The following is a 19,064-nucleotide window of genomic DNA, read 5'->3' as shown; positions in this document are numbered from 1 at the left end:
ACTGAAATCCTAGTATCTCATTTTATTTTTAAGCTAAGGATAGCATCTTTTAATACTGGATTTTTGTTTTCTTTTCCTTACAGACATGCTAGGAACAGCAACAGCGATTCAGATGATGGGGAACAACAGCACAGTAAACGCATTGTTTCTGATAGTGATTCTGATAACAGAAACAAATCTGGTAGCGAGGCAGGTAGTCCGAGGAGGTCCAGTGTCCACCCATCTGAGGAAGATTCTGACAGTGACAGGTCTGCTAGAAAAAGGAGGCGGTCAGATTCAGAGCAGTCTGACAACGAGTCTGTACAGTCAGGGAGAAGTCGTTCCGGTGGTTCAGAAAATGAATCTCGCCCAGCTTCTCGCAGTGCTGACTCAGACAGAGATTCTGAGAGAGGATCTGACAATGAGGGTTCTGGCAGAGGATCTGGTAACGAATCTGAACCAGAAGGATCCAACGATGAGGGATCTGAAGGTGGTTCAGATGACAGCGATTAGATCTAAATTACAGACCATCTTTTTAAAATGTTCATGTAAATATATTTCAGTTATAGGGAAAATCCAATTTTTATATTTGAAAACTGTGACTTAAAAAAAACCCACCTTAATGTTTTAGTAAACTGTTGTGAGACCCTCCTGTGATTCTTTCTATTAGCAACTAATGGATGTTTCTCTAAGTTGGCTTATGGTGTATTCTTAAATTGAAACTGCTGTAGATGAAGAACAGAATCCCTGTACTATAATCAGCACACCAAGGATGGAATGCATGTAAAAACTATGGAACATAAAATCTCTGTTTAGATGGTTCCAGTGTGGATAAAACTGTGTATTCTGTGCTTATACATGCATAGATGGATCTTAAAATCCTACCAAATGGAACAAAGAGCTGTGGATATGTATCTCCTCATTCTGAATAAAGGTCAGTAGGGAGGTTTTTCTTACTTTCTATTAAAGAATACATTTGCCACGTTACTACTCCTTATGTTTCCAAGAGTTTGTTCTTTTGCTTATGTTTTTGTGTTAAATCAGGTGAAAAGATGCAGATATCAAAGAAATCTTATAAAGTAATGTTGCAGGTATAGATGAAATATTTAAATTGGCAGATAAAAAAAAATAGAGAATTCCGTATTACTTGAGAAAGGAAAAGCTGCCAGTGTCACAATAAACTGTTCCTGCTTATTTGCTTGGAGTGATTTATTTTGCCCCTTAGAAGGTATAAGCAGAAAACCTGAAAATGTTAAATTTGACAAAGGAACATGTTTTGAGGAAGTAGTCTTTATTTTAGCTTAAGTACATGGTTTCTGGAATTAAATGCTTTCATATCATGTATTCAGGAACAACAAGGAAAATTGCTGCATTGTAGACTAAAATTAATCTGATTTCTCCCTGTAGTTCTGAAAAAATGAGTCTTTTGTAGCAGTCCAAAAATGTTTTTCTAACTTTTTTAATTGGTCATGAAGTCCTATTTTAAGCATTTGCTAAGAGAAGATTATGTAGATCGGGATAGTATATCACTACTGATTTCAATAGACTACAGCATAAACTATGTTGCTTTGTTTTTAGAAGGTCTGGATTGTCCCTACTGATAGCTCACTTTAAGTACTAACTGCAAGTTATGTTTCCCATGCTGCTATTTCTGGTTTGCTGTGAGCATTAGCTGTTCTCATTGTGTATGTTTTTTTTCATGTGTTTATGGGCTGTTGGTAACCATAGCAGACAAAGCAGAAAGCAGAACAGTTGAGATGTTTCTTTTCATGGCTCAGTTTGTTACCAAGTTTCTATGTGTGGTCTTACCTAAAACTTGCATGCTTGGTGTAACATTCAGAATAGAAGAACAGCTGTCATGCTTGTTGGATTAGAGCAAAACTGAATCTTAACTTGGCCTTCTCGATGATACAGTCACATAGGTGGAAGATTTGCAACAGTCCAAGACTGGAAGCTAGCTTTGAAAACAGGCTCTTGAGGAAAATTTGCGGCCCTTGTAGGAAATGATTTTTCTGTCAAGAGAATCATGACCCAGGTGCTTGCCTTGTTCAGAGTCACAAGGAAGCAGTGGATAGATGAGGTATGTATGCTTGATGTCACACTGCCTCACTTAAGAAGCTGTGAAGTAAGAAGTGTGAGGAAATCAATGCAACAAAGGAAAAACAATACATGCAAGGTGAAACAAATGGAGCACTGGCAGCAATTGCAAGTATGAGAGTAACCAGTTTTTAACTATGGGATCTTAGAAACTTTTTTCTGCCTTAAATATTTCTACTATCATAGCTTTCTCTATCATGTTATTAATTGTATTTTTGTTACGAAAGGTCTGAAGGTCTTGGTTTGGTGCTGTATGTAGCAAAATATATTTTCTGTAGGTAAAAGTTAGCTCTCTATATAGCCTGAGCAGGTCTTCAGATCTAACAGCCAGTTGGAGAGAAGTATTTTCAATAAGTGTAAAATAAAAAGGGTTTCCATACATCTATTGTCTGAGGAGTAAGTGCATTTTCTGAGCTTTCCACAGTCAGAAAGGAGGCCTGTAAGAAGAGGTTATGACTTGAAAGGGCTTGAAATGCGTGATACACAAGAGGCCAATCAGCAGGGAAAGGAGCACAGGGGATGCTTTTGCTTCTCTTTCTGGGTTTTTACTGAGTAAAAGGGGGGGGGGGAAGCCCCAGGAGTTAACTTCTTTTTTTCTTCCCTTTGATTAAGCGGGTTAATGGGAGGATTAAGGTTATATATAAAGTCGCATGTTGCTGTAATTGGAGAGAAAGCTGTGTTTTAGTTTAATTCATTTCTTCTAATGCTTGTTTTTTGTAAGTGAAGTGGTAGAATAATGTTGTCGTCATTCTCTCTTGGCAGCATTCCTTGCCTTCTGAAGTAGATGGTTGGCTTGCAGCTTTTAAATTCTTTTATTTATAGCAGTAATCTATTCCAGAATGAAATACAGGGAGTTAGAAGTGTAATACTGCATTGCTATAGTAGTGTTTTTTTTCCTAGTTTGTTATGCATCCACTAATAAGTTGCATGACTGTGTAAAGTGTTTTCTGTTGAGCTCTGTTACAGCTTAGCGTTTTGCTCTCCTCACATGTGAGCACATCTCTACAATATGGTAGAAAAGGATCATGTAGAGTTTGCTGTTAGCAAGGAGTTGATTTAAAAAAAAAAAATTACGTCATTCCTGAAACTTAGAGACTAGGCCTTTCACAGAGCAAACACTTGAAATACAAATTAAAAAAAACCAAACTGAAGTGGCTGAGTTCTTCCGTGGTTTGGGGTTTTGTTTTGGTTTTGATCCACCTACTCAAGTTTTTCTCTTTAAGAAACACATCAGTACTTGGTGGGAAGGAGTAGCTGTCACTGCTGAATAACAAGGCATCTGTGTGTAAATTGATTTGTTCTAAGTGTCCACTCCTGCTAGTTCAACTCTGAAAATGGTGGTAGTCTATCCACATAAAAGCAAGGTACAGGAATATATTTGGGAATGCACTGCCAAGGAGTGGTTTGGACAAGGCAAGACCTATGGTAGGAGCACTACAGCTAAAATTGTATCACTACCTTTTATAAGGAAGGGCTTCTTTATGGGAGTGAGTTGCTTTCCATGTTAAATATTATTCTGTTCAGAGTAGTGTTGTAGCAAAGCCTCTTCCTCCTGCACAGATTTAAACTGTTGCATTAGGGGTTGATTAATACTGTGGTCATCTTATATTAAAACTTGCAGGCTTTCTGAAACAAGTTTCCTCCCTACTTTGTTTTGTGCAGTTTCTTTACTTGGGATGTAGTGGTCTGATGATCTGCTTGGCAGATAGTAGTAGCTAACTTTAAGTAGATGAATCTTGAATTCAGGAGTTGCCTGGAAAACTTCTACTGCTAGAGCTGCAGTCAGCAAGGACAAATTTAGTATTAATCTGGGTAACAAAACAAGTTGACAAAATGGATATGAGAAAGGGCATGTAACCAAATACTTACTTTTCTCAGCTGGTAGTACTTACTGGTCTCCTAATAATAGTATTTTACTCTTTAGCTAAACACTGTAGTTGCCCTACAGAAGATTTGAATTGGAGACAGAATCTAAGGGAATAACAAATAGGGAAACAGGAGAGAAATTCCAAGTAAGTATACTGTAGTGTAGTATTTCTGTCTTATCTGTGAATTTCAGTCTACACATCTGCTCAAACTTTGTGCAGTTTATACTAGAAATACTTGAAAATTTAGGATTTTTTAGTCTTAGCAGAACCTATAGACAGTACAGTTGTATAGTCACGCAGCTTAAAATGTGGGAGTCTGTGGTGTTTTTTTTTTCCTTTGATCCTTACCCTAGAGAAGCTAAGAATGCTTATAGTCATGACCTTCTTTGAATTAAGAACATTTATTTTTTTAAATAAATTAATAATTTTTATTGTCAGGGATACACCTGTCCCTCTAGGTTGTTCTCTTCCCCTTTTTATTTATTCCTTTACCCTTAGGCAAAAACTCGTCCTTTCTCTGCAACCTCCAGAACTTGGGACTGGTGAAGTATTTGGCCTGCAAACTGTCATAACGGCACACTTGTTTGAGTTCACCTTTTTCTTATAGCTCCATTTGAAACAATACATGCTAAAGAGCCCATATTGCTGCTTCTATATAATTATCATCCTAACCTTATGCTTGTCCCTGTATCTGACTGTTCGGAGGTGGCCCCAACATTGTTGCTTGAACTCCAGATGTGCTGCTCATTTTGTAACAATAGAACAGAGGAGGTTGTAGTTTAAGAAGAATCTCTTGTAATGCTATATTCCCTCTGGCTTTTTCCACCAATCTATTCAGAGAAAATTGTCCTTCAGTGTCTTCTCACTTCTGTACCTGAAGGTTCTGGCTATACAGGCACTGCTAAATCAACAGACTGCTTTAAGCAGCACCCTCTCAAGCAGAGCCAAGGTACTAATAAATACCAGTCTTGACTTTCCTTGCACTGGTGACAGTTTACTATCAGTTTTGAAGATGCATCAGAGAATATGAAACTGCTCTTCATCCATCTCCACTCTTTCAAGACAGATAACTCTGCTTTGTTCCAACTTTCAGTAGAGTTAGAACTGCTCTAAACTGGCTCTGCTGTCTGTATCTGCCATGCTGTACTGAACTATGACTAGTACATGTCCCATTCTCACGCGAGTCTGTCTAAGCAAAAGTTAACATTCTTTTTTTCTTGTGGGAAGCTGTCCTTGACCATCTGGGAAGGAAGAATTATTGTTAGCTATTTTCTAGCACTAAAAAGGAAAGAGGAATGATGTCTCATTTGGGTTTGCAGGACCTAAGCATATTTATGCACAAATTCAAGGTGGTGATTTTAGTCAAAATTATCTTGACTTTCCAGGGACATACATTTTTAACTTCCAGCATGCCTATTTCTGAATTTCAGCGAAGACATACCTGTTAAGAATACTTGCACTTGATGGTGGGTACAGATTGCTTTTGGGGCATGTTTGCCTGTTTTTGATGATACTCTAATGGAGGTGCTCAACTTGTTCACTCTCCTGATGAGCTACAAAAATTTGGAGTCTCTTTATTATTACTTAGCTGAGTTTCTGTTAAATGGTCCTTGCAGATGAAGACTGTGCTGTTCAGGCAGTAAAAAACATTTCCCTGGGTGTATACCTGGATGCACTGGGTTTTCTGCCTATGATTCATACAGACTCGTGCCTCTCATCTTCATGCATCTGTTATGTTTTACGGTCACTGCATCAGGGGAATTAATGTGTACTTGCAGGAGCCTTAACCCATAACTCTTTCTAGGAGCGTTCCTTGCTGCTTTTTCAGTCTGTAGGCTGTTCATGGTTTGTGCAAGGCAAAAGAGCCTTACAAGCATTAGCTGAGTTATGGATATAAGGTAATTAGGTGTTGCCCTATAACAAAATTGTATTGCTGGAAGGGACAGGGAAGGAAAGAAACAAAAAGAAACAATGTGTCAGATTTGTGCTTAAAAATAGGTACATTATTTATGGTCTTGCTACTTCATTACTTGGGTTTCCATATTTCTAACTTGGGTCTTCTATTTTGGCTTTCTTTTCCTCTGCGCTCACTTATTCATAATTAATGCCCAAAGAGACACTTGCTTTGCCCATGAGTGTTTCAATTTCCATTGTCTTTAAATAGGGCAGGGGAAAGGATATTGTTTTTCAGTGCATATGCAAGAGCTATTGATCTACCCAACTGTAAAAGCAGAGTTTGGAAATGGTAACAGTAAAATCAAGCAAAATATACAGTAAAAAAAAAAATAGGGGAAAAAAAAATATCATGAAAGACATAATCGAGAGACAGAAAGTCATTCACCTTAAGACCAGGACTCCATGGCTGCAGTTGCAGATAATGCTGCTGCTTATACAAGAAACTATCAGTGGAGTTATGTGGAAAGTTAAGTTTGAATGGACCATGCAGAGAAAAACATGCCTTGACCACCTCTCTCAATTGCTGTGGTGTATCTACACCATGGGTCTAAGCTGCTTTGTCCAGTTAGTCAAATAGTGCTGTGATCAGAGAAGAAGGCAGGGCTCACATCAGGCAACTGCAATGCAAGCTTGTACATAAGCAAAAGGTTGATAACATCTATAGTGTTTACATAGAAGTGATTCTCAGTAAAAAAAAGAATTGCATTTTTTCAATTGCTCACCGTCTTTGGTCTAAATTGCCTATGAACATTAGCAGCTACCTTCAATTGTGCTTTTGCGGGATGTTCCATTTCTTTATACCAGTTGAAGTGATGTAGTGTTTCTTACTGATTTCGTACATTCTTGGTTTTGATGTTATTTTCAAGAAATGTGTGAGAAGGCATAGTGGACAAGGAGGTGGGCAAAGAGGTGGGCTACAAATTGTGTATCGGGAGACCTGAATTTCATGTAGCATGTTCTCACTGATACCTATGTAAGGGGGAACACTCACTCAGGCTTTTTAGCCCTTTCGCAATGGGGGTGACTTGAATAAAATTTAAGCTGCTTTGGGACAGGATGATTTCTTATTGAGTTGTACAGGACCTAAAATACTGCTACCCAAAGTTGTTCAGATCTCCAGCTGTATTTTAAAATCATATTTACTATTACTTTAAATTTAATGGTTGTTGTTTTTAATAATAACGCACTAACATATTTTGCTGAACTATTGTACTGTTTGTAACCATTTTATTTTCTTATGTTTAATTAGATCATTGAAAGCATGTGTAGTCATTACTGTGGCAAACAAAATCACTTTATCTACAAAAATAGAATAATACAGATTAGGTCAATGTTTTTCACTCAGATTCTAATGACTTACCCTTTTTTAGCCGTTAACTCACAACAGGAGAATACAGCCTCCTCTAATTCATGTCAGACCCTTTTTGTCTGATCTGCAAGGTCCTTGGAGCAGAAAATGTGTCTTACTTGATTGTAAAATGGCAGGCATTGTTGCTTGATTGATAATAGGATACTATCTCCAACATGTACAACAGCCTCTTTCTCCTCCTTCATAGTAGGAAGGCTAGTGAAAATAATCTGGTTTTGGTTTTGAGTGGTTTAATTTAAAAACAGAAGAATATAAACACATAATTTTACAATTAGAAGGGTTGAAGTCCTGGCCAACAGTTTGACTTGGAAACAAATTAGGGCCAGAATTGTCTTACAGAATTAAACTTTTATTGCTAAAAGCTAATCTTCATTGTTCATCTCTTCATTGAAGAGCTAGGTTTTGGGCCAGGCATGCCTTCATTCAATTCCTGTCTTAAGTAAACTGCTACAAAGCTGCTTTGCTTTTACAGAGTACTTTCTGTAGGCTATTAATCAATACCTTCTGGAAAGCTTCAGCACAGGCTGCGGTTAGAGTTGCACAATCACTGAGGTTGCCAAATAATCACATGTGTTTATTTTGTTTGTGGAAACTTCCCATGACAATTTAAAAAAAAGCAAAAACCAAAAAACCAACCAAAAGCAACCACCAAAAAACCAACAAAAATCCACAACCCGTCCTTGGAGGTGGGAGGATGAGATGCAGAACCAAAAGCCCACCAAAAAACTCTCCCAAAAGACAGATGACTTTAAATGAGCAGCTTGTAATAACTGGAAGACTGACAGCCAACTTACTCTAACAGAATTTTCACGCTGTAGTTAGCTTTTCTAGTGTACAGGGAAGAGAGAAGAGGCTTTCCTGGTCCCTGAAGCACATACTAAGACTTTTCTGACACCTTAGGTAACTGAGACTTGTACGGTTCCAGTTCCTCTGGTCTTGGCACCTGTAGTGCTGTGAATCACTTCCGAGGTAGCCAGTACAAAGGGTTCCAGTCATACCCAAGTAACCCTCAGTCCCTGGCAGCAGGGGACGTTGCAGCTGTGTTCCCGCTTAGACGTCTAGTGCAGAATTTCTTGAAGAAGCTACCCAACTGAACAAGTGTCTAGGAAATGTCTTTCTTTAATGGGTTACTGTAAGTGTTGTACAGAGGAAAATTCTCACATGCTGGAGGCAGGGCTATAGCAATGTTCATCTTGTCTTCTGGACCTCTGACAGCTGAGGCCAAAGCTATGCGCTTCCCAGCAGAAAGCAGATCTGTGCTTCACGCTTAGTGGCGGCATCTCTGGCTCTGGCAGAGGCAGAGAAATCCTGGGCAGAAGCTCACAAGCAGGAGCGGCAATGTCAAGAGAAAAAGGAGGCAGCTCTGCTTGAGACAGTTTAAAATAAGATGTTTGCTGTGCCTTCAGCAGCTGTCAGAAGGTGGATGTGCCGAATCATGGCAGAGCACTGGGACAGCACACAACTTGTGGCCTGTGCACTCATGTGTTAATATGCAGGTACGGCAAACTTTATTTCCGTATTATATGGCCAGGTGATTTAGATGAATTTCATTTATCTTCAGACATCTAAAAATTAGCAGTCTAGACACCATGGAGGCCCATGGACTGGCATCCCCAGAGGGCAAACCATCCTACCTAGGACAATTATCTAAGGCGGGTGGCGTGAACCACTTTCTGAGGAGCCTGTTTCTGTCTGTTGCCTAAGGAACGTATAGATGTCTAGACACTCAACATTTGGGTAGCTGAATTTAAGTTAAAGGAATCCCACCCAGCAAAACAGTGGCTCAGACATCGTCTTTGTTATTCATTTGAATTAGTTTCTAATTTATTTGTTCTAATTTCCCCCTCCCCCCCCCCCCCCCCCCAAGAACAGTCTGGTAGGATCAAGTTTACACAAGCCTTAATCACACTTTAGAACTTAAAGGGACATTTCCAAGAACAGGCTTGCATACTGTTGGTATCCATCTACCAGTTCCCTTCATATTTTGCCTTTTATGAGTTTGGTTTTTTTTTTTTTTTTACATTTAGGGTTTTTTTCCAATTGTATTATATGTCTGCTGTTTCAGCTAATGGCAACACCAAGCTTTTTTTCATAGTATCAGCCAAATTTAATAATTACTTCCTGTGCATCTGTGACAAAGTAGCTAACAAATGAGTGTCCAAGAAATCAAGACAGAACTCAGTTTTGCGGTAAGTACACAAAGACAGTACAGCGTATGACTAGAACCATCTTGTCTTACCCAAATTCAGTGTTGCGGGGAGTGGGGGACTCTTCCTCTGTGGGTGTGTGTACTGGTCTCAGGCTGACCTATGTGCAAGACTGAGCTGTTCCAACGCCTGTGCTGGGCTCTATAGAAAAGCCTGTGCTTCTGGAAGTGTTTTCCAGGGTGTAGTGTCCACGTGCTCAGCTGCTGGATATGTATTTTACTGCACAGATAACAGGCGGATTACCAGGATTCAACTCAGTCTTTGTTACCTTGAATGCTTCTTATTTAAAGATGAAATCCAAAGCTCATACGATGTCAGAAGTAACAGTGTTACTTGAATTTTTATTGTTCGACTGAGGAGCAGTCTGTTTATAAGAACAAGAGGGAAAGGAAGAATTTGAATCAATGAAATTTCCTCTTATAACCAGATTAAGTGTGCAGAGCCTTCTAGGAGAATATGGAAAGTATTGATTTATTTGCTTAATTCTTTTTCAGTCCTTTATGATTACTGTGGAATTTGCACCGGCAAGAATTCAGTAAGGATGGTGGATACACTAACACGTACTTTAATATGGCTTATGTTTCATCAGCGCCATTCCAGCCCCTGACCTGCTACCATCGGTCCCCCACGTTGCGGAGGGCCCGCACAGCTTTAGCCTGCTGCCCCTCTGTGCCAAAAGGGGGTGTGTGTTTTCTGCTGTTTGTTGCATTATGATCCCTACCAGCACTGTTAAGCCTACTGAGCTACTTCTCTAATTGAGTTTACAAATGGCCTTTCATGGTCTTGAACATTAAAGGGAGCTGGCACTGTCATTAGATCAATTCTATAGCTGGAGAACTATGGGAAATTGCAGGTCACCATGGAAGCATTCACTGAAGCAGGAAATGAAGCTGATGTATTGATCAGTTATCTATGTCCTCCTGAAAGCAGACGCACCTCTCACCAAGCTTTTACAAAGCTGGAAGTGAAAAATAAAAGCGCAGTCTGTACATCCTTACTTTGTCACGCTTGGCTCGACTTCAAAACAGTTTCCTTTGTATAAGATGGAAGCAGTCCTACACTTCCCCTCTTGGCTCGCTGCGCTACCTGTTTTGAGAGTATTTAAGGTTGAAGTGTCAGCTGTACCCAGGGACAGTTCCTGTTGTTTTGCTGTATTGAAAGTGGGAAGTGGGATGAGTTAATGCTTCTACTGTTCATCAGAATCTGAAATATCAAGTCAGTGAACAACGTAGGCTTAAAAGAATTGAGTAGCTGAATGGCATTTCTCTGAGGAAGAGAAGGAATACAAATAAATGGGTGTATATATATATATGTAATATACATATACACAAAATACATGTGGGGGTGTATATACCTACAGAAAAAACCCCTAGGCCCCAAGTACTCGCCCTGCTTCACATACCTGGCTCAGAAGGAACATGGAGATGGCCACCACACATGCCTGGTGCCTTGTTTACTACTTGGCTATGGAAAGCAACTGTTCTCTAAAGGAGCAGCTGTGAACTGATTCTCCAGACTTGTATTTGTATGATGTCACCTTATCGCTGAATCATAATGGCAGCGTAGTATCACAGGAATCTGCAAAGTTAATTTCCTCAGAATGTAAATTCCCAGCAGAAAAGTGTATTTGACTTTGGGTTTATAATTTGACTAATACATAGGAAAAAAGTCAAGCGACCCATTCCAATTAAGTATTTCAAGTATCTGGTCATACCACAGGTCCCTGAGCTGACGCAGATGACAGTACTACCCCTGGCTAGCAGCTGAAACAAAGCAAGCCTCTACCGCAGTGACCTCTAACTTTGGTGTAATTTGGCATTATTTTTAATATTTAGTTAAAATCGGCAAGATTCTTCTCTGAGAAAGGCCACTCACCTAGTATTCTATGCTCTGAAGTGATTAAATCGTCAACGGTGTGTTAAGTCTGAAAGAATATGCAACCATTCCTTAAAGGGTTAAAGAAAATCACCACACAAATGCAAACCTTCACAACATTCTTGCTAACTTGCCCTTCATTTCTTAAAATTCACTTTGTCCTACCAAAAGGATCTATTTTATAACAAACGTGTTAAGTCTATAAACTCCTCATCCTTGACATACTTTATCAAACCAGTTAAACATCCCTTTCACAAACTTAAGTGTTTTGCATAGCTTCTTAGATAATAAAGTTCTGGGAATACTTCACGCATTGGATCCCTCAGGCGCTTTCACTGCTAACATAAACAAAAACTAAATTTAAGATTTACGTTGCTAGAAACTTCAAAATATTTGAAGATAAAAATCCCACTCGGATAGTTGCTTTCCTCACTCCAGCCACGTATTTATGCCAAGTGTAACTCTGTTGTCATGGCTGCTCAGTCAACTCTCTGAAAACCCCCCCCCACCGTCTCCACCTACCAGCTGTGCAGGAGCCATTAGAGGAAATGGATGGGGGCTCTAGCAAATGAATCCAGATGAGCCCGTAGGACCTTGACATCACCTCCTTAAAGCCACCCCATTCAAGGAACTTCTTCCACCTAAAGGATCTTACTTCAGCCCCGAACCTCAGAGGTGAAAGCCTGCTTTTGTTCCAGAGAATTCTTGGGTTGTTTAGGAGCAAGGCTTAACTCTGAATTTCCGGGAAGGGAGCGTATCCAGGCTGAGCCTGTAACTGCTTCGTACCTTACTTGAAGGCAAAGTTTTTCCACGCAGCTATTTTTGAAGCCAACTGCAAGCTTCCTCCGGAGGTCGGGTCTTGGCTGTTGTGGAAGCAGTTGCAGAAGCCTGCAAAACTCTTGGTCTCCATTAAGTTACTGCTGCTAGTTCTATTAAACCCTCGTACCTGCAACTATAAATCTGCTGTACCATTTTTTCCTTTCCTGCTACAATGAGCAGCTTAAGTCTCAGCAGCATATGGCTATTTCTGTTTTGCTTTTGAAGATACAATATAGGAGTAGCTGTACCAATTTATAGATGTGCCTATAGCAGACTTTACCCCCTGAACTGAGACTGTATCTGCCTGGAGAGGCAAAACAGCTGTAGAATACTTCTGGTCCCCAGCCAGCAACATTCAGCTAAAAAGTAGCCATGATCAGGTTACCAGGAGATAGGGCAATTTATGTGAGGTGAGGGGAAAGTAGTTTTACATGAGTATCTTGGCACAGCCTGCCACTACTCTCACATTCCGATTCCCATTTTCCCCATTCGTTCAAATTTGAATTGTATTTAATTACTGGCTTCAAAATTGGTTTGTGTTCAGTGCAAATAATTATTTAAGCAACTCTGCCAAATGAATATGTGGGTCTCATGTGGCAAGAATATTCCAAACATCCTTGAGCCCAGGCCCCGTTTTAACCACAGCATGCTTCTGCCTTAGCAATTCTGTATTATTTCAACGTGAGGTAGAATACATCACCACCCCCCTTTTCTTCTCTACCCCCCCTTCCAGGAGACTGGGCCCCTCGGGCTGGGAACATACACTGATCAGCTGCAGGTAACTCCTGTAGCAGCCCCACAACAGCTCCCCACCCCGCAAGGGGTGAGGAGGAACACGGGAGAGCGCAGGGAGGTGTAGCAGTCCCCTTTTGCTGTTCATCAGCTTTCACAGCATCAGCCTCCAGCTCTTCTAGGTCAGGGCAACACGGGTGACAGAGGTGGTGCCACACACTCCAGCCCCCAAGACAAGATCACACCAACAGACTTCTGTTTGCCACAGTCAGGGCCGTAGCGGAGCAGTATCTGAAGTAAGCACTGTAGCAAGCAACATGTAGTAAGTGTGGGATTCTCCAGGCACATGCAAGAGTAAGCTCTCCCCTTGCAGCTGTTGCACCAGCCCTCTAATAACAGATTTCAGGGAATAGGCATGAACAGGCGATAAAATCATTTTTAGCAGTCAGGGTAGCTGCTAGCCTGGATTGCAACATAAGATGTAATTGATGGTTCAGATGCATTCTGAAAATTTACAGCAACTATTATTAAACTGTGCTGAAGTTATCTTAGCATTTTGATTTATTTGTAGCTCTGGAAAAGCACTCCAAATCCAAACAGCACGTCAGTCATACTCACAAAAAGTTTGTTCTGTACCCAGCCTCCCCCCTGCCCCCCAAACCCCACAAGGCTTCTTCCTGCGCTTTTCCCGAAGAAAAATTACGCCTGTGCAGTTATGCAGATGTTTTGACTCTTGGGAACCTGGATCAGAACACTTTCCTGAAATATCTAAATTTAACATAACTGAGCACCAGGGACAACTGTATCTTGAAAAAGAGATCCAGTCTTCTACTGGTATAAACACTGAGGATCGGCAGCAGTCCAGCTCTTACGCCGTTTACTTGTTGGAAAAGATGCAAATTCACAGCAACTGCTCATTTCCAATAGCCAGCCCCTAACCTCTCCTGCAGAAGGCCTTCAAATCTGGTATGGATCAACTCACTGCTTTCCAGCACCTTGCTGCCGAGTACACCTGGCAACTCTGATACGTGGAAGTTTCCTGAATGGTAACCACAACCTAGTTCAACATTTCAGAAGGTAAACTTGATGACTACAGCAGGTATGAAATGTTTAATATACAGTTTTTCCCAATCCTCCTATGAGCGTATGTTATACCTAGCATTTAACAAAATAAACACTATTACAGGCCATTATCATTGATCAGTTATATTGGTTTAATTTTGACCAACTTCACTATTTAAAATGGAGTATGCTCTATTTAAAATACAAAGCAACTCAGTTCAAAGCCACACACAAGTTTGAGCACCTAGACACCCATCTGCTTTTCCAGAGTGACTCAGTCACAAGCACTGCAGTCAGGCACTAGAAGCGCAGCAAGCAGCTGAAGATCAAGTGAAAATGCTCCTTTCCTTATCTATGGAAATGTTGATGTACAGACTGCAGTTACAAGAGCCTTTTTTATACCAGTTTCAAGAAACCAGATCTGGTTTTATTAATTGCACATAAATTTTGCCCATGTCCCACAATAGACAGTAATTCTACAGTTTAGTAGCGTTTTCTGCTGCACATGTTCTAGTCCACGGTTTTGGTTTTTATAGAAGTTTTACCCTTCCCTCACACAGAGTTCCTAACTGGTGACTAGTTACAGACAAGCCAAGCAGCAAAGCCTCCACGCACAAATACCCAATAGCGTAGTAATTACATTTTTGACTGGGCAAGAACACAAGGCTGTTAGGCTATTCAAACCTCTACAGCTGCCAGCTTCACCTTCTCCAACTTGGGTGAAGACTAGACTGGTCACCACTTTAACTAAGAATGGTTGTTACTTGCACCTCCCTCCTTATGCTATTGCCTTTTTCTCTGACCTCTACAGTAAATTCAGTTGGAAACTACCTATTATGACTGTTCTTCCCTTTCTTGTGGTTCCTGTCTTGAGTTTTGCTGGACATGGGAATGAAGCGCGTTGTCTATCTAGTAACCTAGAAGTACACAGAAAGCAGCGCTGTAGTGTCATGCACCACTGAACTCATCAGCTCTAACACCAAAGTTCATACACAAATGAAACTAACAGACTTCGCAAAACACAACCCTGTTACCACAGCAATGCTGAGTTTCACTACACTGCATCTTGCTACACTCAAAATGCAGTTCTGAAACAGAACTTGGAATTGGGAGTAAATAAGTCTTTAAGCTACACTCATGTTCTTCTATCCCAATAAAGGGTACTTAACTGCAGAACCTTAGAGTGTATAGTACTGAGAAGTGTCTCTATCTACCCGAGAATGGACATCAAGCAAGGGTAAACCCTGCAGCCCCTGTAGAGCTAGCAATGACTATGTTACTCACAGGAAGCATTCCCGTTTTCCTTTTTCTCTTAAATTGAGTGGGAATCCACAGAAATATCCCACTCTCCTGTTTACTGTTAGATATGCCACATTTCTGAAAGGCAGAGAAAGTGTTTAAGCATCACAGCATTTTTGTTAGCAATTCAAGAAGTTAAATACCCTTTATGAATGTCATTTCATTTCCAGAAGGACTTCATTTACTGGGCTAAATTGTACAGCAAGTTACTGAGGAATCTGAAGAAACTCACTGAAGGGAGCCCAGTATGCAGGAGGCCGCTACATTTAACTGTGGGTTAAGGAGCCTGCCTGTCACAGCAAATCGCCAGTAAACTGCGAGAATCAGACCCACTCACCCAGTCACAGCGCTTTAAGGTGCATAAATGCAAGTGATCCCTCCCCTCACAGCAGCCCCCTTTTACGGCCTCTAGTAGTGCTCTCATGCTCCACTTTTCACCTCCCACAATGCAGACCGCACCTAAAGCACTTCCAGCACCAGCAAAACCAAGTTTCAGTCAAGCAGACGCTACTGTTAGTCATTACAAATACATCACTTTTCAACAGTGGAAGTCTGAGTATCAATGAGGAAAAAAATTTCACTAGGGACAAGGTTCTAGGAAGTAAGGTATTTTGAGTATTTAATAGATGACATTTCAAGCCTGTACAATGCAACATCATTGAACTGTTTCATGGGGGTTTTTGCTGATTTGAGAAACTGGCAGCTGATGGTCAGTGCCACTTGATTAAAATGACATGCATGTGACCTGGGGAAAGTTCAAAGCATTAGGAAGTTAAAAAGCACATACTCACTGATAAAGCGTACATTGGACCACAAGGCAAACTCCTACCATTTCTTCAGCAGAATTTCTTTTAATTTTCCTCCTGTCACAGCAAATCTGTAGTGTCTAATCTTGTCTGTGACTGTATTTAGAATTCATTTGCATGTTAGGACAATTTGTTATAAAGAGAATCTTAAGATGGTCCCAGTCTAAGTCAACTCCCACTGATGTTTCCTTCCATAAGTAAGCTTGTCATCAGTCAAAGCTTTTCTACTGGGAGACATTCAGAAACAAGTCAAGTATCACAATGTTTATTGATAGATACAAGTATATAAAATCAGGGCATGAACATGTCTTGATAAATTAAGTAGACTTAATTTCAGTACTATAATAGAGGGACCAATTCAAATTTCTCACCATGTCATGTTTCACACCCACAAAAACCTCTTCCAAAGGGCATTAAACCATCTCTTCAGCTGATCAGATTTTGTGCAAGTAAACTGTTTCTTTTAAAAAGACTTGTGCACTTGCCCAGGCTCAAGGATATTAAAACCTAGCACATAAAGCCCATTACTAGAGGTAGAAATACAGGCAATATACTATTACGGCAACAACCATCGATTACAGTTAAGGATTCTCTGTAACAACCAAATGGATAATCAAATATTGCAACAACTCAAGTATTACACTGAGCAAAGTGCATTTCTACAGTATTCAGTGTTGCTATTCAGTTTTCTAACTTAAAAACAGCCTATGATAACTGGCAGCAAAGACGACCCTTGCAACAGACTGCTTCTGCTCGAGAACTTATGATGTAATTATTGCATGCTGCTAATACACTGTTACCTAAACATTAAAGATACTCTAAAATATTTTTATTGTTGACTATTAAGACATACTACAAAACCTTTTGCAGAAGATACCCTATTGACATACTTCTGCTTTAAATATTGTGAAACATTACAGCGGAATGAATTTTCGCAGTGGTTAGGTCAAATGCAGTTACATCATAGCAACAGTATGTTTGCACAATTTAAGGCTTTGGCTGGTTCTTTAGTCAGCTTCTTCTTCAGATTCTTCTTCTTCAGCAGTTTCCAGCCAGGTTAGCCATTGGTTTACCTGCAGTTACATAAAATTGGTGTAAGGCAGCAGGACTTACTTCCCCACTATATCCTACTTATACAGAACACTGATTTTTTCCCCCAACTCATTTAAAAAAAAAAGTTTTTCAGCCACACTTTGTGCTAAATATTGATCTCTAGTAAAGAATAACATTTTAGTTCACCTCACCTCACTGCTTCCTAGTGAAAGACTCCACAAAGTTTTTAGGTATTTAGAAGTCTTAAACACTGTTTGGAAGTGTTTACTCCAGTGCAGCAGAAATCACAAATGACACATCTTTCCTCTCGTCTTAGCAAGTTTACCTGGAATAAAGCTTTGCCCTTCCCTGGAAACTCTTGAGTAATATCTTCTTTCCATGCCAAGAAGGCTTCTTCTTCAATGATCTCCATGTCATAGAAATGAACAAAGAAGCGCAGTAACATGCCTGTAGAAGTACATTTAAACTGTTACCATTACAACCTTATGAACAGCTTGCTTAACTCTCAGAAATGCAGTGACAAGCCTGAGAGCCATACACAGACACAAACAAGCAGACACAAGTTAGGTTTTGGATAAGGCCTTGGTGCACATACCTTTTGGAAAGTTATTGTTGTAGCAGTGCACCTGGAGTGCATACAGAGCACTCACTTGCAGGTCAACATGGTCATGGAGGAACTTCTGCATTACCGGCTTGAAGGAAAGAAGCAGTTGTTTTTCCTGCTCTAACTGCTCTTTAGATGGAACAGATGAAGAATCCGATTCGTCACTAGGTGGGTTTACTTCACTAGAAATATACTGCAAGAAACTGGACAAAAAAAAAAAGCTAAGTTCTGTAACCCGATAAGCTGCTAGATTTCATGTTCTAAAACAGGAAGACAAATACTCTCAAGTTCAGTTTGCCAGCTATTACTAAAAATGCCCTCCCGCTTCTATCAGCGGTTAGGTGCATGCATGGTGGATTAGGATTGTGCTTGACTCTGCACCACAAAAAAAAATCCTGGTTTTGCTTCTGTTACAGCTCAAACACAGGTCTAGATTTCTCCTTCCCAAGCAAAAACAACACTTCACATCGATGAAAACCTGGAGTCTTGCTTTTCTTCTGAAATACAATGGGTGTTTCATTACAGGGGAGGTCCACCCAGAACAGTTTAACTCCCTGCACACTGCGTATTTTTCTGTACAGAGCTACACATCAGCCTTCATAGAATTAGTGACTTAGTGGTAGCTTAACAAAATGCACCTAAACTACATCAAGATAGCATCTCACCTGGTCATCAATATATTCACAAATCCCTTATCTACATGAAGTTTGGGTGAAATGTTATCTTTAATCCACTTATAGATGGCTTGAGGGGATGGATCCGATTTTATTTGCTTTAGCAGTTCCTTCTCCAGTTTCAGAAGCGGGAACAAGAAGCTAAGCCCCTTCCCTTCTAAGATCTCCAGCATGCGGTCCTTGTTCTGGTCAATTTCTGACAAATGAATAAGACAAACACACTTAAGTACTGGTGCTAATCAAAACTTATAATCCATGGTTCATGGGTCTAACCACCTCTTAAGAATCACAACAGTTGATTGCGTCAGAATAGCCTTGTTACTTTACTCTGGTGTAAAAAACTAAAGGAAAAAACATCTCACATACATGAACATGAAGTGACATAAGAGCTATGTGGTAACTCTTACCTGGTAACATTTTCTGCATATTCACTTTGCTTTGTTGGAACAATTCTGTTAGCCATTCACGATCTTGTAACTTAGCTAACTGCTGAAGGCAAAGCAGGAAGAGAGGGAAATGGGTGCCACTTTCCAGTGGTTGAGCCAGTTCGGAAATGCTCACCAGTTCTGAAATAATGGCACGTGCTGCAAACTGTGCTAAGTAGGATTTCACCAGTGGGATGTCCACCTCCAGTTTGGGGCACTGGTCCAATACATTCAGGAAT

General features: G+C 40.2%; 2 protein-coding genes across 2 annotated transcripts in view; one reads left to right on the top strand and one right to left on the bottom strand.

Moving 5' to 3' along the window:
* The window catches only part of CTR9 (CTR9 homolog, Paf1/RNA polymerase II complex component), a 31,654-nt gene extending 22,602 nt beyond the window's left edge, over window positions 1–9,052 (top strand). Inside the window, exon 25 of the mRNA XM_009635367.2 lies at window positions 84–9,052. Within this exon, the coding sequence (XP_009633662.1) occupies window positions 84–492 (409 nt within the window). The 3' untranslated portion in view covers window positions 493–9,052. The remainder of the gene's footprint in view (window positions 1–83) is intronic.
* Window positions 9,053–16,239: 7,187 nt separating this feature from the next.
* EIF4G2 (eukaryotic translation initiation factor 4 gamma 2) overlaps window positions 16,240–19,064 on the bottom strand; it is a 10,838-nt gene continuing 8,013 nt past the window's right edge. Inside the window, exons 18-22 of the mRNA XM_035890981.1 lie at window positions 18,808–19,064; window positions 18,392–18,596; window positions 17,718–17,929; window positions 17,448–17,569; window positions 16,240–17,142 (exon numbers count right to left, since the gene is read on the bottom strand). The exon at window positions 18,808–19,064 is cut by the window's right edge and continues 1 nt beyond it. Coding sequence (XP_035746874.1) covers window positions 17,077–17,142; window positions 17,448–17,569; window positions 17,718–17,929; window positions 18,392–18,596; window positions 18,808–19,064 — 862 coding nt within the window. The 3' untranslated portion in view covers window positions 16,240–17,076. The remainder of the gene's footprint in view (window positions 17,143–17,447; window positions 17,570–17,717; window positions 17,930–18,391; window positions 18,597–18,807) is intronic.

Source organism: Egretta garzetta, unplaced genomic scaffold, assembly GCF_000687185.1.
Source record: "Egretta garzetta isolate BGI_Z169 unplaced genomic scaffold, ASM68718v1 scaffold133, whole genome shotgun sequence".
Classification (NCBI taxonomy): Eukaryota; Metazoa; Chordata; class Aves; order Pelecaniformes; family Ardeidae; genus Egretta; species Egretta garzetta.
The sequence above is the reverse complement of the archived record's forward strand: the minus strand, read 5'-3'. Positions and strand labels throughout refer to the sequence as shown.